General features: G+C 36.5%; 1 protein-coding gene across 1 annotated transcript in view; it reads left to right on the plus strand.

Moving 5' to 3' along the window:
* Positions 1 to 18,159, plus strand: part of HPSE2 (heparanase 2 (inactive)) — an 859,688-nt gene that overhangs the window by 55,487 nt on the left and 786,042 nt on the right. Inside the window, exon 3 of the mRNA XM_037805037.1 lies at positions 15,424 to 15,585. Coding sequence (XP_037660965.1) covers positions 15,424 to 15,585 — 162 coding nt within the window. The remainder of the gene's footprint in view (positions 1 to 15,423; positions 15,586 to 18,159) is intronic.

The following is an 18,159-nucleotide window of genomic DNA, read 5'->3' on the forward strand; positions in this document are numbered from 1 at the left end:
GTGCTTTTTGTTTCGACAGTCTTGATCATGCCTCACAGGTCTCTTAAACTCTGTTCACTTGTTTCATTCTTTTTTCTTTCTGCTATTCAGCCTGGATCATTTCAATTGTCTTGTGTTCGAGTTCACTATTCTTTCTTCTGCCAACCCCAATCTTCTATTGAAACCCTCTAGGGAAGTTTTCATTTCAATTATTGTGGTCTTCAACTCCAATATTTCTGTGATTCTTTTTTAAAATTTCTGTTTACTGAGATTTTCATATTGTGCTTGTATCATTTTTCTAATAGCCTTTAGTTCTTTTTTGCATTTTCCTTCATCTCCTTGAGCATATTGAACATTATCTTTTTAAACTCTTTGTCTGGTATTTCCAAAGTCTGATCTTCTTTCTTGTTGTTTTCTGAATTTTTATCTTTTTCATTTGGATGGGCCCTCATTTTCTGTTACTTTGTCTTGTAATGTTTTGTTGTATTACAAAAAATTTGCATTTTTTTTTTTTTTTTTTGTGTGTGTTAACTCTGGAATTTGGTCCCTGAGCTGTCTGTTCCTTAAGTTCATAGGCAGTTAGTTATATGACAGAGATTTCCTGGAGTGCCAAGAAATAGCACAAAAAAACCAAACCAATGCAAAAAACACCTTTCATAGTCTTTGTAAATTGGCTGTGTGTTCACTCGTGCTCTTCTTCTATATAACGCCCCCTATCAAGAAGTTCAGACTGAAATCAAAGGACGGGATCCTCTTGGTCTTTTCTGAGTCTGTGTCTTGTTCTGAGTTTGCATTTGTGGACTTAGGAATTCTGTGTACAGGAATTTGAATGTCACCTCTATTCCTTGTGTGATAGTTTCCTCTCCTTCAGCATACTGTATGTCTTAAAGTTGGTAAAATGTTGCTCTAGGCTGTTTTTATTATTTCTTACACTGCTTAAGCTATGAGCAAGGTGATTCTGCCTATAGGGCAAGTTCTGGGAGGGGTGAGCCAGAGAGTACTTTCCTGGTTCAGTCTTTCCAGATGCTACCTGACAGATTGGCAGCAATATTCAGGGACCCATAATGAGAGAGCAGACTGGCTCTACACTGTGCTGGGGAGTGGGTAAGGAGGGGCCCATGGGCTTCCAACCTTTTCAAGTTGTGTTTTCTAGATTCAGCATTTGCCCAGTTACTGCAATCCTTTAGCTGTTTTCTGGAGTTTTGAGGAAGATTGCTTTGCCAGTTATTGCTAATTGTTCAGAGGTTGTATCTTTGGAGCATCTTATGTTGCCATATGAACTCTGAGGAAATATTAAGTTCACATTTTAAAAAAGATAATTTTGTAATAATTTTAGTTTCATAAAAATTACAGAAACAGTGTAGAGAGTTAACTAAAGTTTTTATTTGTATTTCATCAGTTTTTACATGCATTCATTTCATGTATGTGTGTGTGTGCAGTCTGTATAGATCTATGAAATATCATATGTATGAATTTGGGTAAACAGTATAACTGCTAGAATATAGAACTGTTCCAGCACCCAAAAGAAACTCTTTGTAGTCTGTTCTCTGGGCACTGTAATTTTGTGATTTTGAGAATGTTATATAAATGGAATCATACAATATGTAACCTTTTGAAATAGGCTTTTTCCCTGATTTTGGTAATTTGTGACTTCTTAAGTTCTCACTTTTTCAGTCTAGTTCAAGATTTTTAAGTTTGTCCATCTTTTCCAAGAAATGATTTTTTATTTTGCTGATTTTCTATATTGTTTCTGTTTTCTCTTTCATTGATTTCCATTCTCATTTTTATTATTTGCTTTATTCTGCTTGCTTAGTGTTTAATTTTTTCTTAGTTTTGTAGTTTTTGGGTAGAACTTTAGGTTATTGATTTCAGACTCTTCTTTTCTAATATTGGTATGTAGAGCTATAAATTTCCCTCTAAGCATTGTTTAAGCTGTACCCATAAATTTTGATATGTTGTGCTTTCTTTCTCATTTAGCAAAAAATTTTTCTAATTTCCTTTGTAGTCTCTTCTTTGACCTAGAGATTATTTAGAGTTTCCTAATATTTGGAGATTTTCTAGAGATTTGTCTGTTATGGTTTTCTAATTGAATTGCCATGCCATCAGAGAGCTCCTTTGTATGACTTGTATCCTTTTAAATTTATGAGACTTATTTTATGGCCTACCATATGGTCTATCCTAGATAATGTACCATGAGTACTTCAAAAGCATGTATGTTCTGCTGTTTGGTGTGTTCTATAAATGTTTGTTAGATCAAGTTGGTAGATAGTGTTTTTCACACCCTTCATTTCCCTTTCTGGTTATTTGTGTAGTACTATCAATTAGAGTGAGGTATCGAAATTTCCAAGTATAAGTCGAATTCTCCTTAGTTCTGTCAGATTTTGCCTATGTATTTTGGAACTCTCTTGTAGGTACACATACATTTATATTTGTTATATTTTCCCGATTTATTGACCTTTTTTCACTATGAAATGTTCATGTTTGTCCCTGTAATATTTATTGTCTTTGAGATAATTTTGTCTCATATTAAAATAGTTATGCCAGTTTTTTGATGGTTATTGTTTGCATGATATATCTTTTTTTCAACTTCTTGCTTTCAACCTCTTTGTGTCTTCAAATTTGAAGTATATCTCTAGTCAACAGCATATATTTGGATCTTGCTTTTTAAAACTCAATCTTACGATCTGTGTTTTTTTTTAATAGTTTTTAGTCCATTCACATTTAATACAATTATTGAGATGGTTGAATTTATGCCTACTATTTTAATACTTTATATATTTCTCATATTCTTTTTGTTGTTTTCTGCCTTCTTTGTATTACCCAGTTTTTCCTAGTGTACTTATTTAATTCTTCTAGTAATTTTTACAGTGTATTATTGTGCAATTTTTTCTTAGTTGTTTTTCCTGGGATTATGCTATACATCTTAACTTATCACAGTCTACTTTAGGTTAATACTGACTTAATTTTGGTAAATTATAGCAACTTTGCTCCAACACAGCACCATTTTCTACCTCCTTTATTATGCAAGTTTATTCTATATATTTTAAGTATAAATATATGTTATAAAATTCCATGTTTTTTCTTTATATACTCTTTTGTCTTTTAAAGAAATTAAGAGTATAAAAGAGGGATTTTTTTTTACCCATGTATTTACCATTTCATTTCTTTCTGTGTATTTGAGTTATTATCTGGTATTATAGGACTGCCTGTAATATTTCTTGTTGTGCAGATCTGTTAGCAACAAATTCTGTCATCTTTTTTAAAATATGGCAATGTTTTTGCTTTCATTTTGGGAGGATAATTTTGCTGGATATAGAATTCTTCATTGTCAGAAGTGTTTTGTTTTGTTTTGTTTTTTAACTAGTTTGAATATGTCATACCATTGCTTTCTGACTTCCATTGTTTCTGATTAGAAATTGACCATTAGTTGTATTGCTGGTCCCTTTGTAAGATGAGTTTTTTATCCTCCCTCCTTTTAATATTTCTTTTTTTTTTGGACTTTCAGCCATTCTTCTCTGATATGTCTTGGATTATTTCCTCAAACAATTTTCTGCCTTTTTTTTTCTCTCTTTTCCATCTGGAACTGCTATTATGTATATGTTTGATTGCCTCATTTTGTCCACAATTCTTGGAGGCTCTGCTTATTTTTATTTGATCTTTTCTCTCTCTGTTTTTCAGATTATGTCATTTCTTTTCATCTGTCTTCAAGTTCTCTGATTTTTTCTCCTGCCATCTCAAATCTGTTAAGCCCATCTAGTGTACTTTTTTTCATTTTGGTTATTGTATTTTCAATTCCAGTATATCCATTTGGGGGATGGGGAGAAGACATATGCATAGCTATATATTCGAAGCAAAATTTGGAAGTAGTTTGATTACATAAAAACATTGAGTATCAGCAAGAGGGGGAGAGCTACCAGTGTGAAAGTAGAGGTTCAAAAGATCGTCCAGTTCATTAACTTTCCAATTTTCTAGGTCAGAAAAGAAACTGAAGCACAAAGATGTTAAGTTACTAGTTTTTGGTTTCATTGTGATTTGGTAATAAATTAGTTGAAATTCATACCTAAGTCTTCTGGCTTTGAGTCTTTATTTTTGCCCTTATGTCTGACAAATAAGAAAAGTATAAGTTTTTGTAAAGCCATAGAATCTCTGAGTTGAAAGTTATCTAAGGGAATAATATTATCCTCCAGTAATAACTTTCTGAAATTGCTATCTGATATTATTATTTAGCAACTGCTAAAACAGCTATCACTTGCTAAGTGCCTAATATGTCCTGATGACTGTGATAAACTCATTAAAAGTATGATGTTAGTATTCTTATTTTTAAAAATACAGAAAGACATTGAGAAACGTAGTGATTTGTCCACAAGCTATCAAATAGTAAGTAGTAGAGCTGGGATCCAAACCTGGGTCTGTTTGAATTCAAAGCCTGTGCCTTTAATCATCCTGTTATATTGCTTTACATAATGTAGGTGAAAGTATATAACCCTGTGCCTGGAAGGTTCTAATCCTTATACTGGAACCATTCTGTTGTGCCTGTGTCACTCAGTCTTTACTTGAATATCTCTAGGGATGGGAAACTTACTCTATCCTCAGGTAGCCCTTTTCCTTATTTGATAGTTTCTGTTATTACAAAGTTTTCTCAAATAGAACGGAAAGTATATTTGTCTTTTATTTACTCCTGTGATGTTTGGCTTTCTGGATTTACATAGAATAAGTCAACTATCCCTTTTCTATGAAAGCAAGTTTTCTTTAATTTTTGCTTTGCCAGGCTCAAAACACTGATTTTCAACTTTAATTTTAAAAAATGAGAATTATTTCTCATCTTGGTACTTTGATGCACTCTACATCATCAGTTTCCTTCTGAGACTGTTATATCTGGAAATGAATATAATACCACAAATAGAATACTAATAGCAGTAATAATAATAATAGCTACCATTTATTGAGCTCTTACGATGTAGCAAGTGTAGTGGTAAGTATTTTTACAATAGCAGTGGATGAAGAAATTGAGGCTCAGAGAAATGTTTCATCTGTCACTTCTACAACTAACAAGAGTCAGGATTTGACCCAAGATCTGCTTGATTCCAAACCCTTTTCTCTGCTGCCATTGACTGTATCTATAGTGTCTGTTGTATCCTGTATTCTGGATGTTCTGCTTCTATTAATTTAGTCTAAGATTGCATTAATTTTCTTGGCAGCAGTATCATAGATTGAGTTATTTTAAGCTTGTATTCAACTAAAACCTAAAAATTGTAATAAGATTTTAAATATATGAGCTTCGTCTTGTCTAATTAATTTTCCGTATAAATGCAGGACTTTGTGTTCACTTTCCATCTTCGGGAATTCAGCCCAAGTTTCTAAATTGCCAAGATAATTTTTAAGTGTGAATCTGTCATCTATGGTATTAATTGTTTGTACAACCATGTACATCTTTGATAAGTTTCTTGCTTTCTTTTTATCCTAATCATTGATACAATTGAATAATCTATCTATCTATCTATCTCAAACATTTTTGAAATGTATTTTTCTGAAGTCTAGGCCATGTGTTTAGCCATGTTCATGGTTTTCTTTTCATACTATTATTAATATTAGGACTATATGATCACTTTATTTGAAGCTTCTGGTTAGAATGATGTTGACGATGTCAGTTATCGCTATTGCTTCCTCTGCCCTTTGAGCAACAAATTTATTAAATGGGGAATAGAGAGTTTAGTAGGTATTCTGTGCTGTGAATTAGACTTATTTCAGAAGATATCAGGATAATTGAAACTCCATTCTTCATGGTATATTTTAATACAAGTTTTGTAATATTTTCTGGGAAAGCATTTCTTCATATTTTGGATAGACAGTCTATGGTATTCTACTGTAGGAGTGTAATTTATTTTTTCTTTTTACTTTTCCATTTTTATTGTTTACTCTCTTTCCACTATTAAGCACATGGGTTTCTATATAGGAGTAACTTCTGGGATTTGTGGAAAGAGCATTGGACTTGACTTCAGAAATTCCTGGATTTGGGGACTGGTCATGCTATGTGAACTTGAGCAAGTTGCTTAAGCTTTGTGGACTTCAGCTTCCTCATATATAAAATAGGGACAATAATATTTATTCTTTATCATTTAGGTTAACAAGAGCAGGCAGCCTATCATTGGCTTGTATGAAGAGTGCATTTGTCTCACATAGCAAGAAATCAAGGGATGGGCAGTCTAGCACAAATTTCAACAAAGACATTAGGGATTTAGGCTCTTTCCATATTTCTTTTCCACCACTCTTCATGTGTAGTCCTTTGCCCTCATTGTCACAAAATAGCTACTATAACTCTGGGCCTCATGTCTATGTTTTAGGCCTGAAGAATAGGAAAGTCCAAAAGGCTAAAGGAAAGAACTTGTTTTCTCTTATTGAGGTTTTACCTTTTAATTTGGCAAGGGAAGTGTCCCATAGGGATGTTTGTCTGCAGGTTATTGGCCAATACTGTGTTATTTGGCTGCTTCTTCTTCAAGGAAAGCTTGGAGGTTGTACATTTTAGCTTTTTATCCTCTAGAGTAGAGGAATGCAAAGGATAAATGTTGTGTTTAGGGTTGGATCAGCCAATCAACAATGTATGCCATCCACTCTGAAAAGATTGTTGTTAGGATTCAATGAGACAGTGGGAGCAAAAAGTTTCATAGAGTGCAATTTAAATAAATATAAATTATATTTGTTATTCTTCCTGCCTTCTAGGGGATGGTTTTAAAAACAAGAGTGTATCCTTGAATTAGTGTATTCTAATTTTGTATTCAAGCCTCAGAAGACCTCTGAGATTAGTTAATTACTTATGTTAAACGATTTAAATTTATTGCCCACATTCTAGAAATTGGTATTTCCATCATGCATAAATACTGCATGATTTCCAAATAGTTCTCTGTTTTCATCTAAGAATTAGTGAGAACCATTTCCACATCTGGCTAATCTTTGTTTGCTGCACATCCCAACCCTCACAGTCAATAGATTGTATTTCTATCGTGGTTTCTGTTTTAGGGTTCTGTTGATGGACCTTAAGATTTCTTGTGTAACAAGTTGTTCCCCCCTTCATGCCACATGCCCTGTTTTCTCTTAGATGTCCTTGAGTTGCTTATGAGCCGACTCTTTCATTTTCGTGCAGTCAACATGGGAATTCAATTTTTTCTTTTCCAAACCCATTGGTGTCAACATTGCCAGAGCAGTTATTTTTTAGCTCTTTCTCCTAAAATCCTTCTGTTTGTTCCCAGAAATGGAAAGTGTCTAGAATTGCCACCCAGATTGCCACTGATAGTATCATTTGTCTCTGTGAGAATCAGCTGAATTGTATTTTTTTAAAATTCATTTTTATTGAGATATATTCACATACCATACAATCATCCATGGTGTACAATCAGTTGTTCACAGTACCATCATATAGTTGTGCATTCATCACCCCAATCTATTTTATTGAACATTCTGTACCAGAAAAACTGAAAAAAAAAGAATAAAAAATAAAAGTAAAAAAGAACACACAAATCATCCCCCCCACCCTATTTTTCATTTAGTTCTTTGTTGCCATTTTTCTACTCATTTATCCATGCACTGGATAAAAGGACCGAGATCCATAAGGCTTTCACAATCACACTGTCACTCCTTGTAAGCTGCATTGCTATACAATCGTCTTCAAGAGTCAAGGCGATATCAAACTACTGGGTTGTAGTTTGATAGTTTTAGGCATTTATTTCTAGCTATTTCACTGCACTAAAATCTAAAAAGGGTTATCTATATAGTGCATAAGAGTGCCCACCAGAGTGACCTCTCAACTCCATTTGGAATCTCTCAGCCACTGAAACTTTGTTTCGTTTCATTTTGCATCCCCCTTTTGGTCAAGAAGATGTTCTCAATCCCACGGTGTTGGGTCCAGATTCATCCCCTGGAGTCATATCCCACGTTGCCAGGGAGATTTACACCCCTGGGAGTCAGATCCCATGAAGTGGGGAGGGCAGTGAGTTCACCCACCGAGTTGGCTTAGCTAGAGAGAGAAGGCTACATCTGAGCAAAAAAGAGATACTCAGGGGGAGACTCTTAGGCACAATTATAAGCAGGTTTAGCCTCTCCTTTGCAGTAACGAGCCTCAAAGGGCAAGTACTGTGATAGAGGGCTTGGCACATCAAACTGTCAGCCCTCAATGTTTGTGAGAAATCAGCAACCATCCAGGTGAGGAAGCCTAACACCTCTGCATTTTTCCTCGGCTCCTCAGGGAGGGCCTGCATATATATTTTTAGTCTCTGCTCAAATTACTTTGGGATGTGTCGCTATTTCACACTAACCTATGCAAACCTACGAGGTCTCACTTCCTATTCAAAGTTCCATGTAATTAGGGTATTTGAATGAACTGTATGAATTAAATTGTTTAGGAAATATAGCTCCTACAATAACTAACCATCTCTTCCCTTGGTTTCACATGGAATTTGAGGTTTTAAAACGCAGTCAGTATTGTTCTTTACCCTTTGGCCCGATCTGCCCTAGTCCTAACCACATCTGCTTCATTCATATCTCTAGTTGAAGTCTGGACTCTTTTTCAGCTTTTTTAACAGTTGCTATATGTTCTAATACTGACATTCATATCTGCCGAGTTGTAGCTCTGAGTTTCAGGTGTCACACAGGTACCCAATTTCTAGAGACCAATCAGGTTATATGCAAAGGGATCAGCATCTCAGAGTTTGAAGATAGTCATTACAATTCAGGAATAGATTTGACTGTTGTAAGAGCTTGCAATCTAGGGACCAGTACAGTAATCGTTCCCCTGTTAGGCTGTCCTCTAGATTCAGTTCTGAGTTTACACATTGTAGTTAGTCCATACTGGTGAAGCATTATAGTGTTTGCCTTTGTTTCTGGCGTAGTTCACTCAAAATGCTGTCTCAGGTTCCATTTACCTCGTTGCATGTCTTACAGCTTCCTCCATCTTGCAGTTATTCAATATTCCACTGTATGCACACACGGAAGTTCACCATTCTTTTCCTCTGTCGGTGTACCCTTAGGTCACCTACACCCATTGCAAATCATGATTACTGCTTCCATAAACACCAGTGTGCAAATGTCCATTCATGTCTCTGCTCTCAGTTCTTCCAAGTACATACCCCATAATGAGGTTGCAGGACCTTATGGCACTCACATACTTAGCTTAGTGTGGAAACACCCATTGTCCTCCAGAAAGGCTATACCATTCTACCTCCTAACCGACAGTAAATACGTGCATCCTTCTCTCCATGTTTTCTCCAGCACTTTTATCCCTGTTTATATTTTTCCATATAATTTTGTAGAGGTATATTCACAAACTATATAATTATTCACAGTGTACCATCAGTTGTTCATGGTATTATCATACAGTTGTGCATTTATCACTACAGTCAGCACTTGAACATATTGATTATTATGAAAAAGTTTTTTTAATGAATAATAAAAAAGATAAAAAGAAAATAAAGTATCATACAATACAATGTAATAGTAGGATCAGACAACACCACTAGCAAGAATCCCATATCCCTCCCTTATATCCCCCCTCATACACCTTTAGCTTTGGTATGTCCTTCGTTACATTTAATGGAAGCATATTACAGTGTTACTGTTTACCATAGACTCCTGTTTGCTTTGATTATATCTTTTCCCCAATACCATCCCCTTTCCAACACTTTGCATGGTTGACATTCATTTGTTCTCCCACATGCTAGAGCAGTTTTATATTTGTACATTTAGTCACAATCCTTGACCATTCCAGCTTTTACTAAGTTAAACAGTCCCAGTCTTTATCTTTTATCTTTATCTCCGGTGTCATTCATGCCCCTACCCTACGTCTTTCAGCTTTACTCATGGACATCTTTTTTCAGTGTAGTTAAATATTGTGCTGCCATCATACAGTATTTTGCTGTCTATTTCTGGATCTAAACAATCAATCCTGCTGAACATTCTGTAGTCCTTCACTATCAAATTCTGATCTCTACCCTCTATCTATCTTCTGGTAGCCTGTGTTATCAGCTTTTAACCCTCAAAGTTTGCTTATTAATGTTAGTTCATAATAGTGAGACCATACAGTATTTGTCTTTTTGTTTCTGGCTAACTTGGCTCAACATGATGTTCTCAAGATTCATCCATGTTATTACATATTCCATGTCTTTGTTCTGTCTTACAGCTGCATAATAGTCCATCATGTGTATGTGCCACTGTTTGTTTATCCACTTGTCCGTTGATGGACATTTGGATTGTTTCCATTTCTTGGCTGTTGTGAATAATGCCATGATAAACATCGATTTACAAATGTCTGTTCATGTCTTAACTTTCAGTTCTTCTGAGTATATACCTAGCAATAGAATAGCTGGGTCACATGGCAAATCTATACTTAGCTTCCTGAGGAACTGCCACACTGTCTTCCAGAGTGGTTGCACCATTCTAGATTCCCACTAACAGTGAATAAGTGTGCCTCTTTCTCCACATCCTCTCTAGCACTTGTAATTTTCTGTTTTTTTGGATAATGGCTATTCTGGTAGGTGTGAGATGATATATCTTATTGTGGTTTTAATTTGCATTTCCCTAATAACCAGTGAAGTTGAGCATTTTTTCATATGTTTTTGAGCCATTTGTATTTCCTCCTCAGAAAAGTGTCTGTCCATGTCTTTTGCCCATTTTCTGATTGGGTTGTTTGTCTTTCTGTTGTTGAGTTGTAGGATTGCTTTATATATTCAGGATATTAAACCCTTATCTGACATGTGGTTTCCAAATATTGTCTCCCATTGTGCATTGTGTAGGCTGCCTTTTTCCTTTCTGACTAAGTCCTTTGATGTCCAAAAGTGTTTAATTTTGAAGAGATCCCATTTGTCTATTTGCTGTTTGCTTGCTCATGCTTTGGGTGTAAGGTCTAGGAAACCACCTCTTATCACAAGATCTTTAAGAAATTGCCCTACATTTTTTTTCTAAGAGTCTTATGGTCTTAGCACTAATGTTTAGGTCCTTGATCCATCTCGAGTTAATTTTTGTATAAGGTGTGAGATAGGGGTCCTCTTTCATCCTTTTGGAAATGGGTATCCAGTCCTCCAAACACCATTTATTGCTTTGGCTTGACTGCCTTATCAAAGATCAATTGTCTGTAGATGCGAGGGTCTATTTCTGAAAACACAATTCGATTCCAGTGGTCAGTATATCTATCCTTATGCCACGACCACACTGTTTTGAGCACTGTAGCTTTGTGATATGCTTTAAAGTCAGGTAGTGTGAGACCTCCCACTTCGTTCCTCTTTCTCAAGATATTTTTGGATATTCCGGGCACCTTGCCTTTCCAAATGAATTTGGTTATTGGTTTTTCTATTTCTGCAAAGTAAGTTGTTGTGATTTTAATTGGTATTGCATTGAATCTATAAATCAGTTCTTCTCTTTCAGTTTCTTAAATATATCATACCACTGTCTTCTCACCTCCATGGTTTCTGCAGAAAAATCTGTACATAATCTTATTTAGCTTCCCTTGTATGTGATGGATTGCTTTTCTCTTGCTGCTTTCAAAATTCTCTCTTTGTCTTTAATATTGGACAATCTGATCAGTAAGTGTCTTGGAGTAGGTCTGTTGGGATCTGTTCTGTTTGGGGTAGCTGTACTTCTTGAATCTGTAATTTTCTGTTTTCATAAAAGTTTGGAAATTTTCACTGAATATTTCTTCTATTATTCTTTCTGCCCCTTTTCCCCTCTCTTCTCCCTCTGGAGCACCCATAACATGTATATTTGTGCACTTCATGTTGTCACTCTGCTCCCTAAGACCCTGCTCATATTTTTCCATTCTTTTCACCATCTGTTCTATTGTGTGTGTGAATTCAGGTGTCTGGTCTTCTAATTTACTGATCTTTTCTTTTGCCTGTTCAAATCTACTGTTGTATCCCTCCATTGTCTTTTTCATCTCCTCCATTATGCCCTTCATTCCCATAAGTTCTACCATTTATTTTTTTAAGTTTATGAATTCTTCCTTACAGTCATTGAGTGTCCTCCTTATATCCATCGTCTCTTTTGCAATGTCTTCTCTCAGTTCATTGACTTGACTTTTGAATTGATTTAGATTTGTTTGAACATCTCCAATTAGTTCTTCCTTCAGTTCATTGAATTAATTTAACAATATTTGCTTCAACTCTTGTATCTTGGTTTAGCTATAGTTTGTTCCTTTGGCTGTCCATATTTTCGTGTTTCCTAGTATGGCCCAGTATCTTAAGCTGCCTATGCATCTGACTTTCTTGGTTAGTTTATTCTGGAGCTTGTTTTCACTCTTTTACATGGGATTTTCTTGTTGGTCGGCTTTGTTCTCTAACCTTTGGTATTCAGTTCGGCTTATTCTAGATGTCTAACTTAGATTCTGTTTAGTTGTTGAGAGTTTTTCTCCTCTTGTTTTTCTGTTTCTTGCCCTGCATCTATGTAGCCTTTTTATGTGAGTGTCTCCTCAGATATGGTCAACCCCAGTCAGGTTTTCCCAGTCCACAGAGGCCCAGGTCTCAGGAGGAGGGTATGGAATTTCCTTGAGAATGAGACCCTTCTGTGAGGCCTTTAGACTCTGTGCTTTTCCTATACTGTCCATCAGGTGACGCTTGCCAGCCCACAGCTCCCCAACCAGTGTGAGGAGGTATGGAGCCTTTAGTTCTCCTGGTGACCCTGACCCTGTCAGGGGTGTGGCTGACTGAAGCTGGTTTTTGAATTCTAGCCCCTGGGGTCTGAGTTCCTCAAAGGAGGGCTGCCACTGGAGCTGGGCCACATCCCCCTTTTCTTGGAAAGTTATGGTCCTTAGTGAATTTTCTCGCCCACTGGACTTATTGCTTTGTCTCTCAGAGCTATCTTAGCTCCGCTCTTGCCTGGGCCCAAATTGCAAGTCTTTGTGGATGGGCTACTTAGAATAGTTATTTAAAAAAAAAAGGAAAAGATAAAAAACCCGACAATATAAAAAGAAAGCCCAGTATAGACTATTTAAAGACAAGCCCTTAATTCTGTCCTTGCATTTCTGATGGGCTATTGAAATGTAAAAAGACAAGGCAATTGAGTAGTAAGTATGAAACCAGAAAAACCAGCTTTTCAGAGAAGGGTCCTGGTTTTCCAAGTTGACAAATGTGCCAGTTTTATTTGAGCCCAGCCCTTCTCCTGTATTATCTTCACCCCCAACTCCAAAAGTCTCTGTTTTTGTTTTTGTTTTTTTTTCTGCTCTTTTTGCTAGCCCTATCTCCTCTCTGCCGGGCTGACTGCTCCCAGATTCTCCAGTGTCTGGTCTCAGATTATCTATGGTTGGAGTTTTCGTTCAGCAGTCTGAGTATGTTAATCAGTGCTGTAACTGCCCTTCATCCTCCTGGTGCCCAGCACCGATGGTCCCTCCTCCCTCAGGAGGCTAGCTGCAAAACAGTCTATTGTGCCAGGCAGGGAGGGGTATGGGCCTTCTGGCCAAAAGCACTTACAGCTTTTGCTGATCTCAGCTGGTTCACGCACTGGAGACTGTTGTGTGCCATGTGTCCAAACTCATATTCCTCTGCAGTGTCCATTCCACACAATTCCTGGCTATCTAGGAGTTGCCCAAGGGGAGTAACTGAAAAACTCACCTCACCATTCTGCCATCTTGCCCTGCCCCTCCATAGTCTGAATTGTATTTTAACTTGTAAAAATAACTTAGGTTATGAAAGCTTCTTGCTATGTGAGAAGCATTCTGGATGAATGGTTCTTTTTGAGAAAGGCTGTTTTCTGGCGAGTACATATGCTTTTAGTGAGAATCATATTGAAGTATAAAAAGCAGCCTGTTCACTTCCAGAGAACCTCTTTTGTTGCTCAAAGGTAGACTTTCTCTAAGCCCAACTGTGCAAATAAATTCATCATCATCCCCCCATGTGGGATAGGATCCCTCAGATGAGTGAGTCTCCCTGGCAATGTGGGACACGGATTCTGGGAATGAGCTTTACCCTGGCATTGAAGGGTTAAGAATGCCGTTTTGACCAAAAGTGGGAAAAGAAAGGTAACAAAATAAGGTTTCAGTGGCTAAGAGAATTCAAATAGAGTCAAGAGGCTGTCCTGCAGGTTACTCCTACGCATGCTTCACCTAGATATGCCAAATGACCACCGTATAATAAGCCCAAGTTAACAGTATTCCCGAAAACCTTAAAGAATACCCAGATCCCTGTCTGAGAGTCTATAAAAATTTCACTAAGTTTATTCTTCAGAAACTTAAATCCTCCAGAGAGCTCGTATGCCAGTTAATTCCCCAAACCCAGAGGCAATAGCCTCTTTAAGAACGTCAACTAGATATGTCCCCTTTGCTCATAAAATTGACACCCCTTTTCAACATGAACAGGTTAGGGTGGTCACTGCCTAGACATCCCTGAAGATCGGGAAAGTGATTAAACTAGAGGAAGCGGTAGCAATAGTCAAAATGGAATTTAACAAAGGATTATGAATACTGAATCTCTATATAATTTTCTTTTTCTTAGTTGATAGGGTATTAGAATAGCTAGAAGGAAAGAATAGAAATGGTGGAACTGTAACCCAAAGCATCCTTTTTGAAATTTGTTCTATAGCTACTTGTTAAATTTTAAGTTGAAAGTTATCACCTTTTTGTATATATGTTATATTTCACAACGAGGAAATAACTGAGATTGTGGAACTGTAACCCATAACATTCTTTGAAATATGCTTTCTAATCACTTGTTAAATTGCACTTGCAAAGTTATTACTTTTATGTATATATGTTATATTCTACAATAAAAAATATGATTAAAAAAAGGTAGCCTAAAACTAAAGGGAAAATAATTGGGAAAGAGATGTATCTGCAAAGTGACTGTAGCCCTCCTTTTGCTCTCATCAGTGAGCCACAATATGCTTTTGCCTTGAAAGAGTTATTACTGGGTCAGAATGAAGCTGTTTTCTCAGACGTGTGGAAAAATAGCAGTAGAAACCCACAGTTAAAGGCAGCCCTAAGTTGAGCTGAGTGGGCTGGTTGGGAGGTGAATTTTAAAATAGGCCAGGTAATCCTGGATACACATGCTGGAACTATCACCTGGTCCTATGGCATGAGGCAGAGAAAATGACCTTTATAGCCAAAAGTATACAGACAAACTTGTATTATTTTCCACATGGAGAATGGTAGAAGATGTTAAAGATCCCAGGAGATAAGTAAGTCTGAAGGTGTGTTGAGAAGGAGAATGGGGGAGTGATACTCTTACATGAGGTCAGAGGGAGCTAAGATACAGAGAAATCTCCACAGAATTTGGAAATGACCAGAGGAACTTGCAGGATATATCATGGAGTTGGAGACCCTTCAGGTTTATTACTTCTGAATTTCTTCTGTTGATTGAAAATGCTGGTAGTTTAGTTTATAACTTCTGACACTATTTTGGATGCAACAAGACTCTGATATTTGTATGTTTTTTGTTGTTTAGTTTTACTGCTTGCCTTTTTTCTTTCTTTTTGTAGATATTGTTCGAAGTGATGTTGCTTTGGATAAACAGAAAGGCTGCAAGATTGCCCAGCACCCTGATGTCATGTTAGAGCTCCAAAGGGAGAAGGCAACTCAGATGCATCTGGTTCTTCTAAAGGAACAATTCTCTAATACTTACAGTAATCTCATATTAACAGGTAAGGTTACTGGAGTCAGCTGAAATCTTAGAGCGCCATAGATTGATGGCCTCTATCAGTTAGCTTCCTGATGCTTGGGAGACACTAGAGTGGGATCCACATGAGCACATGCCTTTGTTTACCCAGTATATCCCTTTATTTAATTGTGATGACTCTTGTCTTCATATAACAAATGTTTCTTGTAGCTTGCAGTTGTATTTTGGCTTGAGGTTACAGGTGATTTAGTATGCATGTTCTCAAAAGATAGAACTAATGAAAGCCTAACAAAGCCTTGTAAAAGTATGAATTTTGAGATGTGTGCCAGTAGATTTGTTTACTGAATTTGGTGTTTTTTAAGAAGCAGCTATTTTTCTCTTTCGGTGTATGCACTTTCTATGAACCCACTATCAAGATGAAATGTAAAAGAGATAATGATCCACAGGCAGAGTTGAGAATGTTCTATTCCTTGTGGAGTTTGAAAATATCTGGGGAATTTGATTTTCTTTTTAAGAGCAAAGAGGCTGTGAGACTGAGCCATACTCCCTTACATCCTTGGTTCTAGGAAGAAAGTGAATATTTGTGAGAGCTCTGAGGAGAAACAACTTTTAGCAGAGCTGCCTGCGAACTTTTCTGGTAAAGAGCATGTGAATTGCATGTGTTTCTCAGGCTTTGGAAAAAGATTACAATAGCAGATTCTAATGTGAGAATCATTAGGGTTTTAGATGAACTAATAAAGAGCCATCCAAGTTAACTCTTTTCTCATAAGGGCATGTAAGGCAGACCTACATTATATTGATCCAAATAAACTTTAACAAATTGGTGTGTTTTCCCTGCTTCATGAGTATTTTTAAAAATAAATAGACATAATGTCTGACAGGCTATGAACAACTCACACTTACTTTTTTTGAACTCCAAGTTAGAAAAGTTTTAATTTTTTTTATAGACTTCCTGGCATTTCACCAGGAATTGCTGAGTGGCAACCAAATTGTTTTGCTTTGAAAAACACAAGACTCTGATTCCAACTTTTCATCTTGTACCTGGTGAAAAACCCAAAAGCGTAAGATGAAAGCTGGAAATAAATGACTTTGGTGAGCAGAGAAGAGGATTATGGATTTCTTAAGTATAGTCCCCATTTCTTTGCTCTTTGATAGGTCATTAAGGAGGGAAAACTTAAAAGTGAATCAAATTCAGTGCATGTATTTCTCTTTTGATTAGTGAACATAGGTTTAAATTTAGATGCTTGGGAAGAATATACATTTTTCTCCAAATTTCTTCAGTTTATCTCACATGTATGCATGTACATGTATTTAATATTTTCCAATTCAATTACTGGAGATAAAATGTTTTAATTTCTTCCTTATAGTATTTTTAGGCACATATATGAGGGGTCAGACCCTATATGTTCTTTAATGTGGCATAGAAAGGGCTCAAGGTAATTCTAACCCTAAACTGTGGATTCAAAGCATGGCTTGAAGGCATATTATCTTTGAAAACACGTGTTCTATCGAGTTCAGTGGAATCTTTTCTCATTCTCAGTAACATAATCCCTTTGGATGTTTATTCCCAGTTCAAACTGTTGGAATCAACATTGTCAACTTTTACCCTGACAACTTGCTTACTTTCCACTAAACAAACTTACCCTGGAGAAGAGCCTCTTTCCTGCTCTCACTTCTCCCAAGCTGCTTCAAAGAGTCCTCAAGCATTTTCCACATTTTTCACCCAAATGCCTGTGCAGAGGTGGTACCTCGCTGCAGACCAAGCATTTGGTGTGCCCTGGTTTGTTTACATGAAAGTTCAAAAGGTTTTGGTTCCAGGTGTTGGGAAGTGGTGTTGTCATTTCAGTTTAGCTCCAATACTAAAACTATTTTAATGTCCTTTAAGTCTTTAATTTTGCACAACGTGGTTTTCTAATTGTTATGAAGTTTAATCCTTGATTTCTTATATAAATCTTGCGAACATGGTCTCCAGACAGCTAAACATAATATTTAAACATAACTAAACTAACTTTTGTAAATATTTCCCTTTTCAGTGATGAATGTATATTGGTAAGGAGGGTAAGGTTGAAGGGCCAGAGACCTCTAAAAAGAAGTGACTTGCTTTACCAACACATTCAGAACACCTACTCTAGGTTTCTGCTTGCTGATGTTCCACTACTTTTGTATAACTCTGGCATAATGTTTGAAATATCAGCAATGAAATTATATATGTAGAAACAGGATAAGGAAACTGGGCCTCCAAAATCTCAGAAAGAGATCAGATTTTCACAAATTCCACCCCACATCCCCCCCCGCCGTTATTTACAGAATTTCATGTATATGTATAGCAGTGTTTTGTAACTATTTCCTGTCAGTTAGTGGTTTGTTCTTTATTTTTAAAATGTGAGATCTAAAAAAATTAAGAAAGTGATTGAAATGTCAGATGGTTAACAGTATGTTAAAAATGATATTGTTTTCCACTTCACAAGCAAGTCCTCATTCTTAGGTGTTCTGCCTTTAACTGATGTCACTGTCACCTGTTGAGGTGAGAGGCATGCCTTCACATTCTGCATTCTGGCTGATGATCCATCTACAACAGCCACCCCTCAGATGCGGGCAA

This window comes from Choloepus didactylus, chromosome 15 (assembly GCF_015220235.1).
Source record: "Choloepus didactylus isolate mChoDid1 chromosome 15, mChoDid1.pri, whole genome shotgun sequence".
In the NCBI taxonomy this organism is placed as follows: Eukaryota; Metazoa; Chordata; class Mammalia; order Pilosa; family Megalonychidae; genus Choloepus; species Choloepus didactylus.